Genomic DNA, 17676 nt, shown 5'->3' with positions numbered 1-17676 from the left:
TCGTCTTCGGTCATCTACAAGTGAAAGGCACAACGGTTAAGCTCAGGATGGTTTAACCCATTCACCGTGCGAGTCTACAGCCGTATTCTCCCCCCTCCCCTACTTACCGACAGGGCGCTGCCACAGCCCTGCAGCTCCGACTGGAAGACCAGGACCGTGTGGTTCTGCCCACTGAGCGCACAGCCTCCCAGCTGGATATCCGCAGCCTGGATCAGCTCGCCGGTACCGAACAGGTCTCTCTCCACCGACACCTGGATCGCGCTGTCCCCGCACTGTGCCCACACGACGGGGGAGACTTGCTGCTTGAACAGAGAAGAATCCACTCGCACAACGGCCTTGGCTCTGGCGGGAGGCTTGGCTCTGGCTGCAGGCTTGGCTCTCGCCCACTTAGAAACTCTGCCGGCGTCGCAGAGCCCAGCGAACACACACAGCACTAGCAGCCCACACCAAGAAGCCCTCGTACGTAGCATTGTGGCGAAAATACAAGAACAGCTCACAGATTCGCGATGCTTACCCAGCCCACACCGCCTCCTTTTATACACTGAGATGATCCCGCTCAGCGTGTCTCTCTGAGGAGACAGCGCGACATTTTCACGTGGAATTCGGCGACAAGTGGGGCTGCAACAGCAGCGGCGCGGATCCAGCGCGGATCCCAGTGCGTCCCGTCCTGCACAGGTGCAGCGAGTAGTGACGACGGAACCGATTTTGCCGCTGTGTGAGCGTGTTTCGTGCTGTCCCGACTTCATTTTTTAGGCTACAGAGAGCAGATGAGCAACACTCAATTCAATGCTGTTGGTACCACTACCAGTACTCCAGCTAATGATTATAATAGTAGCCTGTGAGTTCGTAGAACTAGGACCCTGCCACCTGCTTTCCTCCCCGCGATAGGTGGCCGTGTCGTCTTTTTAAATAATCCCTTATTGATGAATAATCTCACGATTCCACGCGAATCATGTCAATTAGTCAAGTTATCAACAGAATACCAGGTGCTGTATTGAATTTTGCAATACACCTCGAAGCATGTCATTTCATGCCTTTACTAGGGAACTGGGATTATCCGAGACAAACGCAGTCTCATTATTACAATTCAATGACAGTGTGCACAAGGATTTCTCAACACTGTGCCAGGGATGTAATTCACGGGTTGCAGATTGCCGTATCTGTGACACAGTCACTTGACTTCATTTTGTATTTGATATGTTTTCTTCAACATTCGTTTGCACCTTTTTATTTCACTAACTTAACATTCTTTAATTACTTTGAATTTGGCTCGATTGAACTTGGGAAATGGGTTGTCAACAGCGTTCATGGCGGTTTTAATTGAATTATCCATAGAGCTCGTGATTGGTGGAAAATACAACTTCATTACAATACAATTCATTGTAATGTACAATACAATTCATCATTTTACAATCTGCTCAAAACAATATTTCAAGAAATAGAAAATATATAGGCGTTGCTGATTGCTCTTTGCGGTTTAGTCCCTTATTGATGAATAATCTCACGATTCCACACGAATCATGTCAATTCATCAGTCGGACACGTTGAATATTGCGGCAGCAACTGTACACAATTATTGAAAGGGGGCATGCAACCCGTTTTGACCTCATATTCATTACGATTGGTCAGAATGTGTCATTACGTCATTTCAGTGTTTCATTTTACGAGTTGCTAGAATTCTGTACCTTCTCTCCGGGACATATAACATGTGTGTTCATCCCATTGCTGGCTTTCTCTTCAGCCTACGGTTTACACCTTCACAACCGTGACTACATTTACAATATTTAATGGTTCATAAATATATTCGTCATGAAAGTAAATGAAATTAGTTTAAGAATTCATGTATTAGCAGGCGTTATCCATGGCGATGTAGACGTATAACCTATAAGCTATACAAAAGCTCAAATATGATCACTTCAGACCCAACCGGAGTAACTGCAATAATATTCAATAACTTCAGAAAGACGGAGTCAGTAGAAGAGCAAATACGGGTTCAAGTCACCTACGGGGCAGAACAAATTGGAACAAATAATGTGACCGTTACATCAGCGTCCGATACCACTGTCTCAAGTATTGTAGATACAAGGCAGTTTAAGTGCAGGATTATACAGCAGGTATAAAAAGAACACATCGCATATTGTAGATCACGGACTCATTTGAAAAGTAGAATACAGCGCAGTGCCAAATTGAAACAAATGTCGAATTGTAAGGGGTTTTAAAGCAATCTGAATTGCACCGCGGTTAGGTTATTCGACTCCCCCCAGACTTACAGTCTTTTATCCTTCACTAACCGAGTGAAATTCTAGTTTCACGATGGTTTACAGTGGTTTAAAATTCTAGTAATAAAAAAGACACTGTTTTCAACATTCATTATCATTGTATTTTAACCGTCAGAATTAACGGAGATTCTGTTAAATGTTATTTTACAGTTGTGAACACTGATTATACGGTAGTTTGTCATTAAAGAATAAACATATTTCAACCTTCACTATTACAGTTAGTTAATTAACCTTCAAAACTACAGAGATTTTTTACAGTGTGGATACAGGAAGCTTATTGGGATTTCTTCTTTGGATCTGGGCAACATGCCAATCAATACAGATCAAGCAAAAGACCAAGTTTAATCCACCTCAGGACTATACTCTCAGCAACCCCTCACACACGAAAGGGAATTCTGAGCAGCGGACACAAGGAGGGGCCACTTGTTGCCACCCCTGTAAAAGGCACAGTAGGGCCACGAGTACTACACACCGGTTGGCGTGCATTACTAGAGGGAAGAGCAGCCACTGAACAGAGGGCCTGGAGTCAGGCTCTGGAGCACACGGCTGAAGGATCTTTGCAAGGCAAGAAGAAACGGAGCGAGTCAGACATTTCACAGTCCACATTTTATTCAAAAACCTGCTCCAGCTACAGTTGGGATGCCCGCATGTGGGGCCTGGCTCTCCACACAGCCGCCAGCACCACAGCACAGAGCACAAGCACCGTGAAGGCAGCCACGGTCAGCACACCATAGCCGAAAGCCTGGGGCACTGTGGAGACGGGAGAGGGACAGGCAGCTCACAAGGGTGCAGACATGAGAGGGCTGAGCGCCAGCAGAGTGTCAAAGCTCCCCTCCTCACCTTCACTGGGAGAAGCCCTCCTGTCCACAGCAGGGAGCTCAGAGGCAGTCAGGATCACTTCCCCACTGGACACCACGGCCATCTCCCTGGAGGCCCTCTGCACCGGGGCAACGGCTCTCCCTGAAGGGACAAGAGCAGCATTACAGAAGCAGCCCCTCCACTGGGGGAGCCTTAGGGAAAGATGCCAGTCCAGCTCACACTGGAACCGAGCCACTCACTCATTCTCTGGTTGCACGGAGTGACACAGCGGTCAGTAGCACTGGGTTGGCACACTGCTGCACTACAGTGGATGAACACCTGGGGGAGCACGAGATGCAGTACAATACAATGCCGCCATGGGGAATGTGGCGTTCCTTGGCCAATAGACCCTTACCTTCGCCTTCAGAGGGAGCTGGGAGCCAGCATCCACAAAAGTGAACATCTGCACGATGAAGCGCTTGTAGTGCGTTGGGTATGGCAGCCCTGAAGAGCCAGCCACAGGAACCAAGGTGGTCTGGTACTGGTCATCTCTGTACGGACACCTGGAAAGAGCACCACACATGGGTCAAGAGGTCTGCCTAAACCACCAACACAAGCTGGCCGGCAAGAGATACAGGGCTCCAGTTACCCAGCAACCAGCAGGCTCCACTGGGGCTGGCCGAGCGGGCTGGGGGTGGAAGTTGCCCAGCAGTCTTCCAGAGTCAGGACAATGTTGGGGTCGGTCCTATTCAGGATGCGAACCTCAACATACACAGGATCCCGCAGGACCTTGGTCACGGGGTAGTCCCCATCACCGTAGTAGGCGTCATACACAGCTTCTACAGGAGGAACGACGGAGAGCTTTAGGAAGCCAGCATGCATTGGAAACCAGTACATAGCATGGCCATGTACAAGGGCTCATCACAGTACCCGTTGCAATCCTGAGCTCCACACTGAGAGGTCCAGGGGCCACGACTGAAGGAGGAGGCGGGGCTGCAGTGTACACTACAGCCTCCACAGGAACAAGCTCACTGCCCGAATACTTGCACAGGAAGGTCAGCCTGGAAGGAGAAGCAGGCAGCCATTGGACCCAGTCGGGTACTGGCACATGGAGACGGCCACTGGGGAGCCCCACTTACTCATAGTAGCTGTCCCTGGTGATGGAGCCATCAGGCCCCTCCTGCACATCACGTTTAGAGGACATCGTGTTCTCGTACACCACATCGCCACCCTCACTCTGGAAGAGGGAAGCAGACCCTCACGTTATACAGCCAAGACAATCAGCACAAGGCGCTGCAATGCTCAGGCCAAAGCTGGGAACCGCTTCCTCACCTTCAGTGTGCTGCCACAGGCACTGACTGGGAACTGGAACAAGGCAAAGCCAGCAGTGGTGCCAACAGGGCTGCAGGGGGCGCCCTGACCCCCCAGCAGGCTGACGGTGTCAAGGCTCAGCGGAGGCCTGGTCACATTCCTGGGTACTACAACCACAAACTGACCATCCGTGGTGCATTGCACAGTCACTGGAGGGAGAGGGGAGAAGATTAGCAAAGCAATGCGCTCAGGAGCCGTTTGTACGAGATTTTGCCCATACCACTCACCCTCATTGCTGTAATAACAGGGCTGTCTTCCCCTCTGATCAAAGCAGCAGTTACTCGCTTCACAGTCGGCTCTACTGATTGCAGGGGCGCCACACGCCATTTTCTCGTTGTCACTAACCGAGCAGTTCTGACCCTGGGCTATAGACACGTCCACCGCAGCCGCCATCAGCAGACAGACAAGACTCCAGACCCGCACGCTCATCCCACACCTCTCCATTGTGCAACTCGGCAACGAAGTGCCGAGAAGCGGCGCTCCGCTCCTTAAATAATCCGGCGCCCTGATTGGCTCAGGGCTGGCCCTGGCGCAGCAGGCTGCACGAGGATTTCAGCCACCCCAGCGGGCCAGTCGGGCTCTTTGGTGGAGCTCTCGCTTTGCTGCCGCACAATCACTGTCAGATGCCACATCACTGTCTGTCGGCAAGCCCGCCGCGCCCCGCTGCGCTCACTTCACTGCCCCGGCTCTCAACGCACAGCTCCCCTACCTACTGAGCACTCATCTCCAAGACTTTCACAGCTTTTTAGAGAGAGTTCCGACTCATCATACGGTCGGTGTGCGACACTCGCAACAGTAGCAGTGAAGATGAATAGCTGTATGACATTGTAACACGTCTTCTTCAGAGACAGTGAATGCTGGATTTTGAAAAGAACGGAAATGCAAAAGCACATTGAAATTGAGCATCGAGTTCAACTTTAAACGGACAGTGTGCCTCATCACGTCCTCCTTGTGACTTGGGACGAGAACACGATTTGATGCCCTGATTGCAACGAACCAATTACTTCCAGCGTCACCGAGTGCACTCTGAAAATGTATGGCAAGCAGTTGTGACATTTAATCCATCATTTCTAAAATCAAAAATACAATTGGTGATATCAAGAATGATCTGCTATTTTTGATATCACCAATTGTATTTTGGATTTCATAAACTGTATTTTTGATATCAGAAATTGAATTTTTGATATCAAAAATGCATACTAATTATAGCATCCGGTTCTATTTGTCATATCAAAAATGCATACTAATTATCATACGGTTCTATTTTTCATATCAAAAATGCATACTAATTGACGTCCGGTGATTTGAAACTCAACCCTTTACACTCCGCCCCATTATTTTCAGATCTTCCGCGATCGGAGAAATAAATTGTACGTTTTTCAAAACTATAAAATATACCAGAGACTAGAGAAACTAGAGACCGGGAGCTTTCAAACGATGTCTTACTCGCGTATGTAGAGTCTTCATAGCATGGGCTACAGGCTTGCGAAATCAGCCATGTGTCCTAGTGTACAGGGCTGATTTGCGTATGCCCGAGTGTTTGTTTCTAGCCTGTCAGCCGATTTGCCTTAAAATACGAAAGGTCACAACTTGTTCTTTAATTTGATACAAGATAAAAGCATATGGCACAACGAAGCAAGGGGAAACACGGTAACACTTTACAATAATGGGCATTAATTCCTCATGAATTCCGATAGTACAACACGGGGAAAACACATGAATGCATGATGTAATTCTTGTGAACTCATTTGTAATTCAAGTATGTGAATTCATCATGATGTAAAGACTCTTATTCATATGGAATTCTTTTTTAATCCCCAGGCGAGCGAGTAAGAGGGTATGAATTCATTATGATTCATGATTATTAAGGGTCTTCTTTTCTGCAGTATGTTCCTCATGAATTAATTCGTAATTCAACAAATGGTGTTAATCATGTGTACAAATCGGGACTGGCTATTTGAATAAAAGCAAACAAAATATATGGATTCATCTCAATTTTGAATTTTAAAATATATTTTTCTTGCAATAATCGGCGTTATGCCAAGTTACGTTTTCTCGTAAGGAATCGAGCTTATTTACAAGCTAATCACATGCACTTCATGTTTAAAGACAATTATTTTGAAGTCATGACTTATTCATGTTTTTCTCCTAATGAACACTGCATGATCGAACAACTATAGTCAACTGAAATATGTGGGTATAGCCGCTTCATGCTTTGCTGTAAGGGCATACAATTATTGTTTTTAAATGTTAGCGCATGTATATACGTGTAAATATTGTAGCGATATCTGCTGCGTGTGTTCGCCACCAAAACAACAAATAATCGGACCGAGCCGTGTTTCCTGCAACAGGCTTTATTTTTCAAAACATTGTAATGCAGCTACACCCGTCTCTATCACTTCTGTCCTGTCCTACTTCTGCGGCGGACCGGGCGCCCCTATATATGCCCTCGGCCCGTGACGTCTCCCCCAATCACGGCGCCTAAGTTCCCGCGCTGCGCTGACCCATGAACGCGGAATTCAGTATTTCCCTCTGTCTAACAGTAATAATTACATTGTTCATTGTTTTCTTGTTTTACTCTGTTTTTAAAGTCTGTAAAGCGCTTTGAGCACCATCAAAAAAGCGCTGAATAAATAAAGGTATTATTATTATTGTTATTATTATGATCACTGAATGCCGTGGAACGCGTTGATGACCCAGCGGACCCGTGTGTGACTCGATTCACAGGCACATCGGGGCACCGTTTGTAGTAGTACATCCCAAACAGCATGAAACCCCTATACCTACATATTTTACTATACATTCTTGCCCCTAGACTAAGGACTTTACTATAATGGTCTGCTCATGCAGTGTTCATTACGAGATAACATGAATCAGTCATGACTTTCAAATAATTGGCTGTAAACATGAAGTGCATTAGCTTGTAAATAAGCATGATTCTTTACAAGAAAACGTAACGTGGCAAAACCCCGATTATTACAAGCAATAATACATTTTAAACCTCAAAATTGTGATGAATCCATACATTTTGTTTGCTTTTATTCAAATAGCCAGTCTCGATTTGTATTGAATTTGTATTTGTAATGAGTTCATACCCTCTTACTTGCTTGCCAGGGGGTTGTGAAAAACATGAATTCATGTGTGAAGACATATACATACATCTGAGTTCACAAGAATAACATCATGCATTCATGTGTTTTTCCTGTGTTGTACTATCGGAATTCATGAAGAATGAATGCCCATTATTGTAAAGTGTTACCAGAAACACAAACAGGAAAAATGCCAGTAGAGAATGGCTACCGCTGAGATTGTTTATTCAACAGTGAACAGGGCAATGTCAGGCTTTAACAACGAGACGAATGGCCATTCTGAGTGCTCTGAATTATGAACATCTACTTGGGGACTTTTCCGAAGAAGGGGATTAACTATAACACGGAAAGCAGACGAAACCGAATGTTAATTAGTATGCATTTTTGATATCAACAGTTAGCAGGTTAATTCTTGATATCAACAATTGTATTCTAGATATCAGCAATTATGGATTAAATGTCACAACGGCTTGCCATAAAAATGTCCCCAATTGAAACAAACGGCAGGTAACTGCTGCTCTTTTGGAGGTCCCGGTAGCGCATTAAAACAGCGGGCTCTCTAACCTTTGTGCCACTTCGCTGGGATTAGAGCTCTGGAGCAGAGATTTGTGGCTTTAATCCCAGGCAGGAGATACAGTTGCTGTACATTTGCGCAAGGTACAGTACAGATTGCTCCAATAGAAACACAACTGTACAAAGGGGTCAAGATCTGTTAAAACAATGCTATATGTTGTAAGTCATGTAATCATTTAGAATAAGCAGAGACAGGTCACAAAGTGAACTGATTAAAATAGGAATTTATAAAATGTACTATGCTTTGAATTGCTTTGTATTATGTAAATCTGAATTTGTATTGTTTGATGCCTCGTACTGAACTCTATGTTTGCACGTTGTATTGCGCTTATGTTTTGTAAGTCGCCTTGGCTAAGGGCGTCTGCCAATCAATAATAATAATAATTATATACTACTACTACTACTAATAATAATGCAGGACTGGTCATCTGAAAATGGAGATTATAGCAATACAAATCAACAACCCTCTACGGCTATTTAATGTTCATACAATTACAGACAACCCACGAAGAAATTGTCACACACATAAAACAACAAAAAACGCATTCACTTGCTTTGCAAGGTGTACTTTTAAATGTACGGGGGCTGCAACGTATAAAATCCCATTAAGAATCAAGCCTCTGCCACTAAGACTGTAAACCAACCAAATCTCCATCAGTTCCAGCGATCTAATCGCAATATTCAACTTTTGAAATAATTTCCAAATCACAAGTGTGTGAGAGGCTGTGGCGAATGAGTTTTAGGTAGTGCTGTCCGACTCGAGATGCTGCGCACCTGCTAGAAATGTGCGCCTTCATTGGAAATAAGCGGTTTCCGCCGCTGATGTAGGCGTTTCTAGGCGAATGCAAGTCTCTTGTTGTGACGGCCGAATTCATGAACATCTCCATGAATGAGTTTGAGATCCTTATTGATGTGCAGGTGCCCGAGATCAAAGTCATTTTTCTTTCATAGCGGAGCACAAATGTGTTTGGAGTAGTTTTAGCGCACTGAATGCTCGCTCACCTGTTGCTGTCGTGACCGGTATGGTATAGGAACACATTACAAACTAATCACTCTCATCGTAAGTCTGTACAGTTACATTTTCGTCCACGAGAAATCCGGCTATTTCGCGCAGTGCTCCTAACGCTCCTCGGTTAACTCCTGCAGCTCAGAGGAGCGCCTGGCGTACGCGGTCCGAACCCCGAAAAAGTCACTGCTTTTGTTCAAAATACATGTATTCGATTTTTGTATACGCCACCGTCTCCGCAGTCGCTACCAAAATGACAATGTCAGTTTATCTTCATTGCGTCATTCTGTTTCGACTAGTTTCAAAGGGTTTGCGGCGTTTCGGCATAGGAGAAAAAGCCCAAGCCGATCTGGGATCACCTCCAGTTGACCCAAAATACAGCAAACGCAAAGGTACACACTCCTAGCTCGGATTCCCGCTCTGTGACGAATGTATACATCTCAAATCAAACCTCAGATTCGATGTAACAGACCCAACACTGCATAGTGGCATCAGATGATCGTTTCTATGGAAAAATATGTAAACGGCCACGGGCATGGCGCACGCATGCACAGGTTTCTCTTCGAGATAATGACGTTAGTTGAACAGGAAGTTAATCCCTCATAGGTTAATTCACATTTGCTTTGAATAGATGAACATGCAAAGCTGCTTTTCGAACAATAATTCGTGATCTACACATCTGATCTAACCGGGTAGCTTCGTGTCGGATGTAAGCGTTTGTAACCCCGTTCTCCTCCTGCAGTTTCTACGATACAGTGTCCTCCGATCAGCTGTAGGCTGCCAGCCCCGTGGCACTGTGGTGCGATGTTCTGAAAGTGGGAATCTTTTTCTGAACACGTGATTTCGAGCCCTCCAGGGCCTAATTTTCGGCATCACTAGCTGTAGGCACAAAAGCTGCAGAGATCCTGGAAAGCAGCAACACGCCAACTGCGAGCTAAAGGACAGTTTTAGACCAGCTGTAGTGGCCATGGATTGCCATCCTGCTGAACTTGGAGAGCAAACAGGAAAGACACAGGGCATGGTCTGTTCTCAGCTTTATTGATCATTCACACAACAGTCAAGCTGTGGGTGAGCTTGCTCTCCTGTACAGCACAGTCCCCAGCACAGCAATGCACACCACAGCCACAGCAGCCACCACACCAGCCAGGAGCACAACCTCAGCAGAGATGCCTGCAAAGAAAGCCCACCCCACTGGTCACTCACTTTAGGTCAAACCCAGACTACAGCAAGAGACCGCAACCTCTGGCTCCAATTTCAATAGGCCCCAGTACCTGCTTCTTTGCGGTCCTCTGCAGTCAGGGGAGACCTCTGGGCATTCGTCTCCACTGGAGGGATGGCATCCTGCGGCTTCTCCAGCATACGCACAAACACTGTGGCATCACCTTCCCATTCTGGAAGGTGGAGAGGCTTGGATCCAGCCACACATACTATACCCCAGTACCACACGCACAACCAGGCAAAGGATCCTTACCCTCCTTGAAAGCCAAGTCCCTCCTGTACCTCCCAAAGTACCTGGATTTAGAGACAGGGCTACAGCTGGAGTCACAGCAGCTACAGACCTGATCGCTCCCATCCACCGAGCTCCAGCTACAATAGGGATACAGCCATCAGGACGGAGACCCGGAGAAGGACACCAAGGGCCTCAAGCACCCTCCTCCCCCTCTACCTGTTGCCCACAGGGTAGCAGGCCTTGTCCAGGTTGTCCACAGCCTGGGAAGCAGCAGTCACCTTCAGGTGGCAGGTCATGTAGATCTGAGCAGAACAGACATTGGCACAGTTAGTGCACCCTGGGAGAGCTGCTTCAATGCCCAAGAAGCCACACAGTTGAGAAAGCAGAGGCCAACCAAGCCAAAGATGCAAAAGCAGTAGTCAAAAGCTCAGAGGCAGAGTGGCTGGGAGACTTACAGAGCTGTTGGCATCATTGTGGAACCTGAAGGCATCAAGCACCATCTGCAGCTTAGTGACGTCCTGAGGTCTTGGCATGAAGTGAGAACTGGAGCCCGTCACCTTGGCATCAATCAGGCAACTGGGGACAGGAGGAAATCCATGATCAGTCCCTGCTCGGAGTCGACACCCAACACCTGCAAGCACCCTGGCCATGCTTAGCTATGGGATCTCACTCACCCATAGTTCCCAATGAAAGTGTAACTGGGAGAAGAGGTCGGGTCAGAGGTCAAGGTGGCCACACAGCTGTCCACAAACAGCCGCAGGGGCACGTGGCTGGCCTGGTTGACGGAGGCTTGGATGTTCAGGACGTCCCCCAGGAAGTACACGTTGGAGGGTCTAGGGGAGCTCCAGTCATCTGCGGAGACGGGGAGCAGCATGAGGCCTCTACAGAGCAGAGCAGCACTCCAGTACACGGGAGGGTTAGAGCTGCATTAGGTTGGCCTCTACCAGTCATGAGCTGCAGGGAGAAGTCCAGGAGATCCTCCGCAGACTTGGTGGAGGTGTATGGGACCCAGGTTGGCTGCAGGGCATCGCTGCTCACATTGTGGAGCCTATGGAGCAGACAGCAATTACACACCGATCCTACAGCAGCTAGGCTGAAGCAGTACTGCAGCAGAGTCCTCACCGGAGGTAGTGACACTCGATGTGGACAACAGCAGGGTCGGTTCTCACGATGCCAGTGTTGGCAATCGGGGACGGGTGGTAGTTTAGGGAGAAGCTGTAAACCAGCTCGTCTTCGGTCATCTACAAGTGAAAGGCACAACGGTTAAGCTCAGGATGGTTTAACCCATTCACCGTGCGAGTCTACAGCCGTATTCTCCCCCCTCCCCTACTTACCGACAGGGCGCTGCCACAGCCCTGCAGCTCCGACTGGAAGACCAGGACCGTGTCGTTCTGCCCACTGAGCGCACAGCCTCCCAGCTGGATATCCGCAGCCTGGATCAGCTCGCCGGTACCGAACAGGTCTCTCTCCACCGACACCTGGATCGCGCTGTCCCCGCACTGTGCCCACACGACGGGGGAGACTTGCTGCTTGAACAGAGAAGAATCCACTCGCACAACGGCCTTGGCTCTGGCGGGAGGCTTGGCTCTGGCTGCAGGCTTGGCTCTCGCCCACTTAGAAACTCTGCCGGCGTCGCAGAGCCCAGCGAACACACACAGCACTAGCAGCCCACACCAAGAAGCCCTCGTACGTAGCATTGTGGCGAAAATACAAGAACAGCTCACAGATTCGCGATGCTTACCCAGCCCACACCGCCTCCTTCTATACACTGAGATGATCCCGCTCAGCGTGTCTCTCTGAGGAGACAGCGCGACATTTTCACGTGGAATTCGGCGACAAGTGGGGCTGCAACAGCAGCGGCGCGGATCCAGCGCGGATCCCAGTGCGTCCCGTCCTGCACAGGTGCAGCGAGTAGTGACGACGGAACCGATTTTGCCGCTGTGTGAGCGTGTTTCGTGCTGTCCCGACTTCATTTTTTAGGCTACAGAGAGCAGATGAGCAACACTCAATTCAATGCTGTTGGTACCACTACCAGTACTCCAGCTAATGATTATAATAGTAGCCTGTGAGTTCGTAGAACTAGGACCCTGCCACCTGCTTTCCTCCCCGCGATAGGTGGCCGTGTCGTCTTTTTAAATAATCCCTTATTGATGAATAATCTCACGATTCCACGCGAATCATGTCAATTAGTCAAGTTATCAACAGAATACCAGGTGCTGTATTGAATTTTGCAATACACCTCGAAGCATGTCATTTCATGCCTTTACTAGGGAACTGGGATTATCCGAGACAAACGCAGTCTCATTATTACAATTCAATGACAGTGTGCACAAGGATTTCTCAACACTGTGCCAGGGATGTAATTCACGGGTTGCAGATTGCCGTATCTGTGACACAGTCACTTGACTTCATTTTGTATTTGATATGTTTTCTTCAACATTCGTTTGCACCTTTTTATTTCACTAACTTAACATTCTTTAATTACTTTGAATTTGGCTCGATTGAACTTGGGAAATGGGTTGTCAACAGCGTTCATGGCGGTTTTAATTGAATTATCCATAGAGCTCGTGATTGGTGGAAAATACAACTTCATTACAATACAATTCATTGTAATGTACAATACAATTCATCATTTTACAATCTGCTCAAAACAATATTTCAAGAAATAGAAAATATATAGGCGTTGCTGATTGCTCTTTGCGGTTTAGTCCCTTATTGATGAATAATCTCACGATTCCACACGAATCATGTCAATTCATCAGTCGGACACATTGAATATTGCGGCAGCAACTGTACACAATTATTGAAAGGGGGCATGCAACGCGTTTTGACCTCATATTCATTACGATTGGTCAGAATGTGTCATTACGTCATTTCAGTGTTTCATTTTACGAGTTGCTAGAATTCTGTACCTTCTCTCCGGGACATATAACATGTGTGTTCATCCCATTGCTGGCTTTCTCTTCAGCCTACGGTTTACACCTTCACAACCGTGACTACATTTACAATATTTAATGGTTCATAAATATATTCGTCATGAAAGTAAATGAAATTAGTTTAAGAATTCATGTATTAGCAGGCGTTATCCATGGCTATGTAGACGTATAACCTATAAGCTATACAAAAGCTCAAATATGATCACTTCAGACCCAACCGGAGTAACTGCAATACTATTCAATAACTTCAGAAAGACGGAGTCAGTAGAAGAGCAAATACGGGTTCAAGTCACCTACGGGGCAGAACAAATTGGAACAAATAATGTGACCGTTACATCAGCGTCCGATACCACTGTCTCAAGTATTGTAGATACAAGGCAGTTTAAGTGCAGGATTATACAGCAGGTATAAAAAGAACACATCGCATATTGTAGATCACGGACTCATTTGAAAAGTAGAATACAGCGCAGTGCCAAATTGAAACAAATGTCGAATTGTAAGGGGTTTTAAAGCAATCTGAATTGCACCGCGGTTAGGTTATTCGACTCCCCCCAGACTTAGTCTTTTATCCTTCACTAACCGAGTGAAATTCTAGTTTCACGATGGTTTACAGTGGTTTAAAATTCAAGTAATAAAAAAGACACTGTTTTCAACATTCATTATCATTGTATTTTAACCGTCAGAATTAACGGAGATTCTGTTAAATGTTATTTTACAGTTGTGAACACTGATTATACGGTAGTTTGTCATTAAAGAATAAACATATTTCAACCTTCACTATTACAGTTAGTTAATTAACCTTCAAAACTACAGAGATTTTTTACAGTGTGGATACAGGAAGCTTATTGGGATTTCTTCTTTGGATCTGGGCAACATGCCAATCAATACAGATCAAGCAAAAGACCAAGTTTAATCCACCTCAGGACTATACTCTCAGCAACCCCTCACACACGAAAGGGAATTCTGAGCAGCGGACACAAGGAGGGGCCACTTGTTGCCACCCCTGTAAAAGGCACAGTAGGGCCACGAGTACTACACACCGGTTGGCGTGCATTACTAGAGGGAAGAGCAGCCACTGAACAGAGGGCCTGGAGTCAGGCTCTGGAGCACACGGCTGAAGGATCTTTGCAAGGCAAGAAGAAACGGAGCGAGTCAGACATTTCACAGTCCACATTTTATTCAAAAACCTGCTCCAGTTACAGTTGGGATGCCCGCATGTGGGGCCTGGCTCTCCACACAGCCGCCAGCACCACAGCACAGAGCACAAGCACCGTGAAGGCAGCCACGGTCAGCACACCATAGCCGAAAGCCTGGGGCACTGTGGAGACGGGAGAGGGACAGGCAGCTCACAAGGGTGCAGACATGAGAGGGCTGAGCGCCAGCAGAGTGTCAAAGCTCCCCTCCTCACCTTCACTGGGAGAAGCCCTCCTGTCCACAGCAGGGAGCTCAGAGGCAGTCAGGATCACTTCCCCACTGGACACCACGGCCATCTCCCTGGAGGCCCTCTGCACCGGGGCAACAGCTCTCCCTGAAGGGACAAGAGCAGCATTACAGAAGCAGCCCCTCCACTGGGGGAGCCTTAGGGAAAGATGCCAGTCCAGCTCACACTGGAACCGAGCCACTCACTCATTCTCTGGTTGCACGGAGTGACACAGCGGTCAGTAGCACTGGGTTGGCACACTGCTGCACTACAGTGGATGAACACCTGGGGGAGCACGAGATGCAGTACAATACAATGCCGCCATGGGGAATGTGGCGTTCCTTGGCCAATAGACCCTTACCTTCGCCTTCAGAGGGAGCTGGGAGCCAGCATCCACAAAAGTGAACATCTGCACGATGAAGCGCTTGTAGTGCGTTGGGTATGGCAGCCCTGAAGAGCCAGCCACAGGAACCAAGGTGGTCTGGTACTGGTCATCTCTGTACGGACACCTGGAAAGAGCACCACACATGGGTCAAGAGGTCTGCCTAAACCACCAACACAAGCTGGCCGGCAAGAGATACAGGGCTCCAGTTACCCAGCAACCAGCAGGCTCCACTGGGGCTGGCCGAGCGGGCTGGGGGTGGAAGTTGCCCAGCAGTCTTCCAGAGTCAGGACAATGTTGGGGTCGGTCCTATTCAGGATGCGAACCTCAACATACACAGGATCCCGCAGGACCTTGGTCACGGGGTAGTCCCCATCACCGTAGTAGGCGTCATACACAGCTTCTACAGGAGGAACGACGGAGAGCTTTAGGAAGCCAGCATGCATTGGAAACCAGTACATAGCATGGCCATGTACAAGGGCTCATCACAGTACCCGTTGCAATCCTGAGCTCCACACTGAGAGGTCCAGGGGCCACGACTGAAGGAGGAGGCGGGGCTGCAGTGTACACTACAGCCTCCACAGGAACAAGCTCACTGCCCGAATACTTGCACAGGAAGGTCAGCCTGGAAGGAGAAGCAGGCAGCCATTGGACCCAGTCGGGTACTGGCACATGGAGACGGCCACTGGGGAGCCCCACTTACTCATAGTAGCTGTCCCTGGTGATGGAGCCATCAGGCCCCTCCTGCACATCACGTTTAGAGGACATCGTGTTCTCGTACACCACATCGCCACCCTCACTCTGGAAGAGGGAAGCAGACCCTCACGTTATACAGCCAAGACAATCAGCACAAGGCGCTGCAATGCTCAGGCCAAAGCTGGGAACCGCTTCCTCACCTTCAGTGTGCTGCCACAGGCACTGACTGGGAACTGGAACAAGGCAAAGCCAGCAGTGGTGCCAACAGGGCTGCAGGGGGCGCCCTGACCCCCCAGCAGGCTGACGGTGTCAAGGCTCAGCGGAGGCCTGGTCACATTCCTGGGTACTACAACCACAAACTGACCATCCGTGGTGCATTGCACAGTCACTGGAGGGAGAGGGGAGAAGATTAGCAAAGCAATGCGCTCAGGAGCCGTTTGTACGAGATTTTGCCCATACCACTCACCCTCATTGCTGTAATAACAGGGCTGTCTTCCCCTCTGATCAAAGCAGCAGTTACTCGCTTCACAGTCGGCTCTACTGATTGCAGGGGCGCCACACGCCATTTTCTCGTTGTCACTAACCGAGCAGTTCTGACCCTGGGCTATAGACACGTCCACCGCAGCCGCCATCAGCAGACAGACAAGACTCCAGACCCGCACGCTCATCCCACACCTCTCCATTGTGCAACTCGGCAACGAAGTGCCGAGAAGCGGCGCTCCGCTCCTTAAATAATCCGGCGCCCTGATTGGCTCAGGGCTGGCCCTGGCGCAGCAGGCTGCACGAGGATTTCAGCCACCCCAGCGGGCCAGTCGGGCTCTTTGGTGGAGCTCTCGCTTTGCTGCCGCACAATCACTGTCAGATGCCACATCACTGTCTGTCGGCAAGCCCGCCGCGCCCCGCTGCGCTCACTTCACTGCCCCGGCTCTCAACGCACAGCTCCCCTACCTACTGAGCACTCATCTCCAAGACTTCCACAGCTTTTTAGAGAGAGTTCCGACTCATCATTCGGTCGGTGTGCGACACTCGCAACACTAGCAGTGAAGATGAATAACTGTATGACATTGTAACACGTCTTCTTCAGAGACAGTGAATGCTGGATTTTGAAAAGAACGGAAATGCAAAAGCACATTGAAATTGAGCATCGAGTTCAACTTTAAACGGACAGTGTGCCTCATCACGTCCTCCTTGTGACTTGGGACGAGAACACGATTTGATGCCCTGATTGCAACGAACCAATTACTTCCAGTGTCACCGAGTGCACTCTGAAAATGTATGGCAAGCAGTTGTGACATTTAATCCATCATTTCTAAAATCAAAAATACAATTGGTGATATCAAGAATGATCTGCTATTTTTGATATCACCAATTGTATTTTGGATTTCATAAACTGTATTTTTGATATCAGAAATTGAATTTTTGCAATCAAAAATGCATACTAATTATAGCATCCGGTTCTATTTGTCATATCAAAAATGCATACTAATTATCATACGGTTCTATTTGTCATATCAAAAATGCATACTAATTGACGTCCGGTGATTTGAAACTCAACCCTTTACACTCCGCCCCATTATTTTCAGATCTTCCGCGATCGGAGAAATAAATTGTACGTTTTTCAAAACTATAAAATATACCAGAGACTGGAGAAACTAGAGACCGGGAGCTTTCAAACG

General features: G+C 47.9%; 2 protein-coding genes across 2 annotated transcripts; both read right to left on the bottom strand.

Annotated features, from left to right (window-relative positions):
- Positions 1-2400: 2400 nt before the first annotated feature.
- On the bottom strand, positions 2401-4892 carry LOC136719407 (zona pellucida sperm-binding protein 4-like). Its single transcript, XM_066697330.1, has 8 exons — positions 4730-4892; positions 4410-4597; positions 4269-4314; positions 4008-4211; positions 3727-3916; positions 3493-3640; positions 3338-3416; positions 2401-3239 (listed from the first exon to the last, which is right to left on the bottom strand). The coding sequence occupies exons 1-8, from the start codon at positions 4890-4892 to the stop codon at positions 3058-3060; spliced, it is 1200 nt and encodes a 399-aa protein (XP_066553427.1). The 3' UTR covers positions 2401-3057.
- Positions 4893-14191: 9299 nt separating this feature from the next.
- Positions 14192-16683, bottom strand: LOC136719406 (zona pellucida sperm-binding protein 4-like). Its single transcript, XM_066697329.1, has 8 exons — positions 16521-16683; positions 16201-16388; positions 16060-16105; positions 15799-16002; positions 15518-15707; positions 15284-15431; positions 15129-15207; positions 14192-15030 (listed from the first exon to the last, which is right to left on the bottom strand). The coding sequence occupies exons 1-8, from the start codon at positions 16681-16683 to the stop codon at positions 14849-14851; spliced, it is 1200 nt and encodes a 399-aa protein (XP_066553426.1). The 3' UTR covers positions 14192-14848.
- Between the last annotated feature and the right edge of the window lie 993 nt (positions 16684-17676).

This window comes from Amia ocellicauda, chromosome 23 (assembly GCF_036373705.1).
Source record: "Amia ocellicauda isolate fAmiCal2 chromosome 23, fAmiCal2.hap1, whole genome shotgun sequence".
NCBI lineage: Eukaryota > Metazoa > Chordata > Actinopteri > Amiiformes > Amiidae > Amia > Amia ocellicauda.
This window is presented reverse-complemented; position numbering and strand designations above follow the sequence as displayed.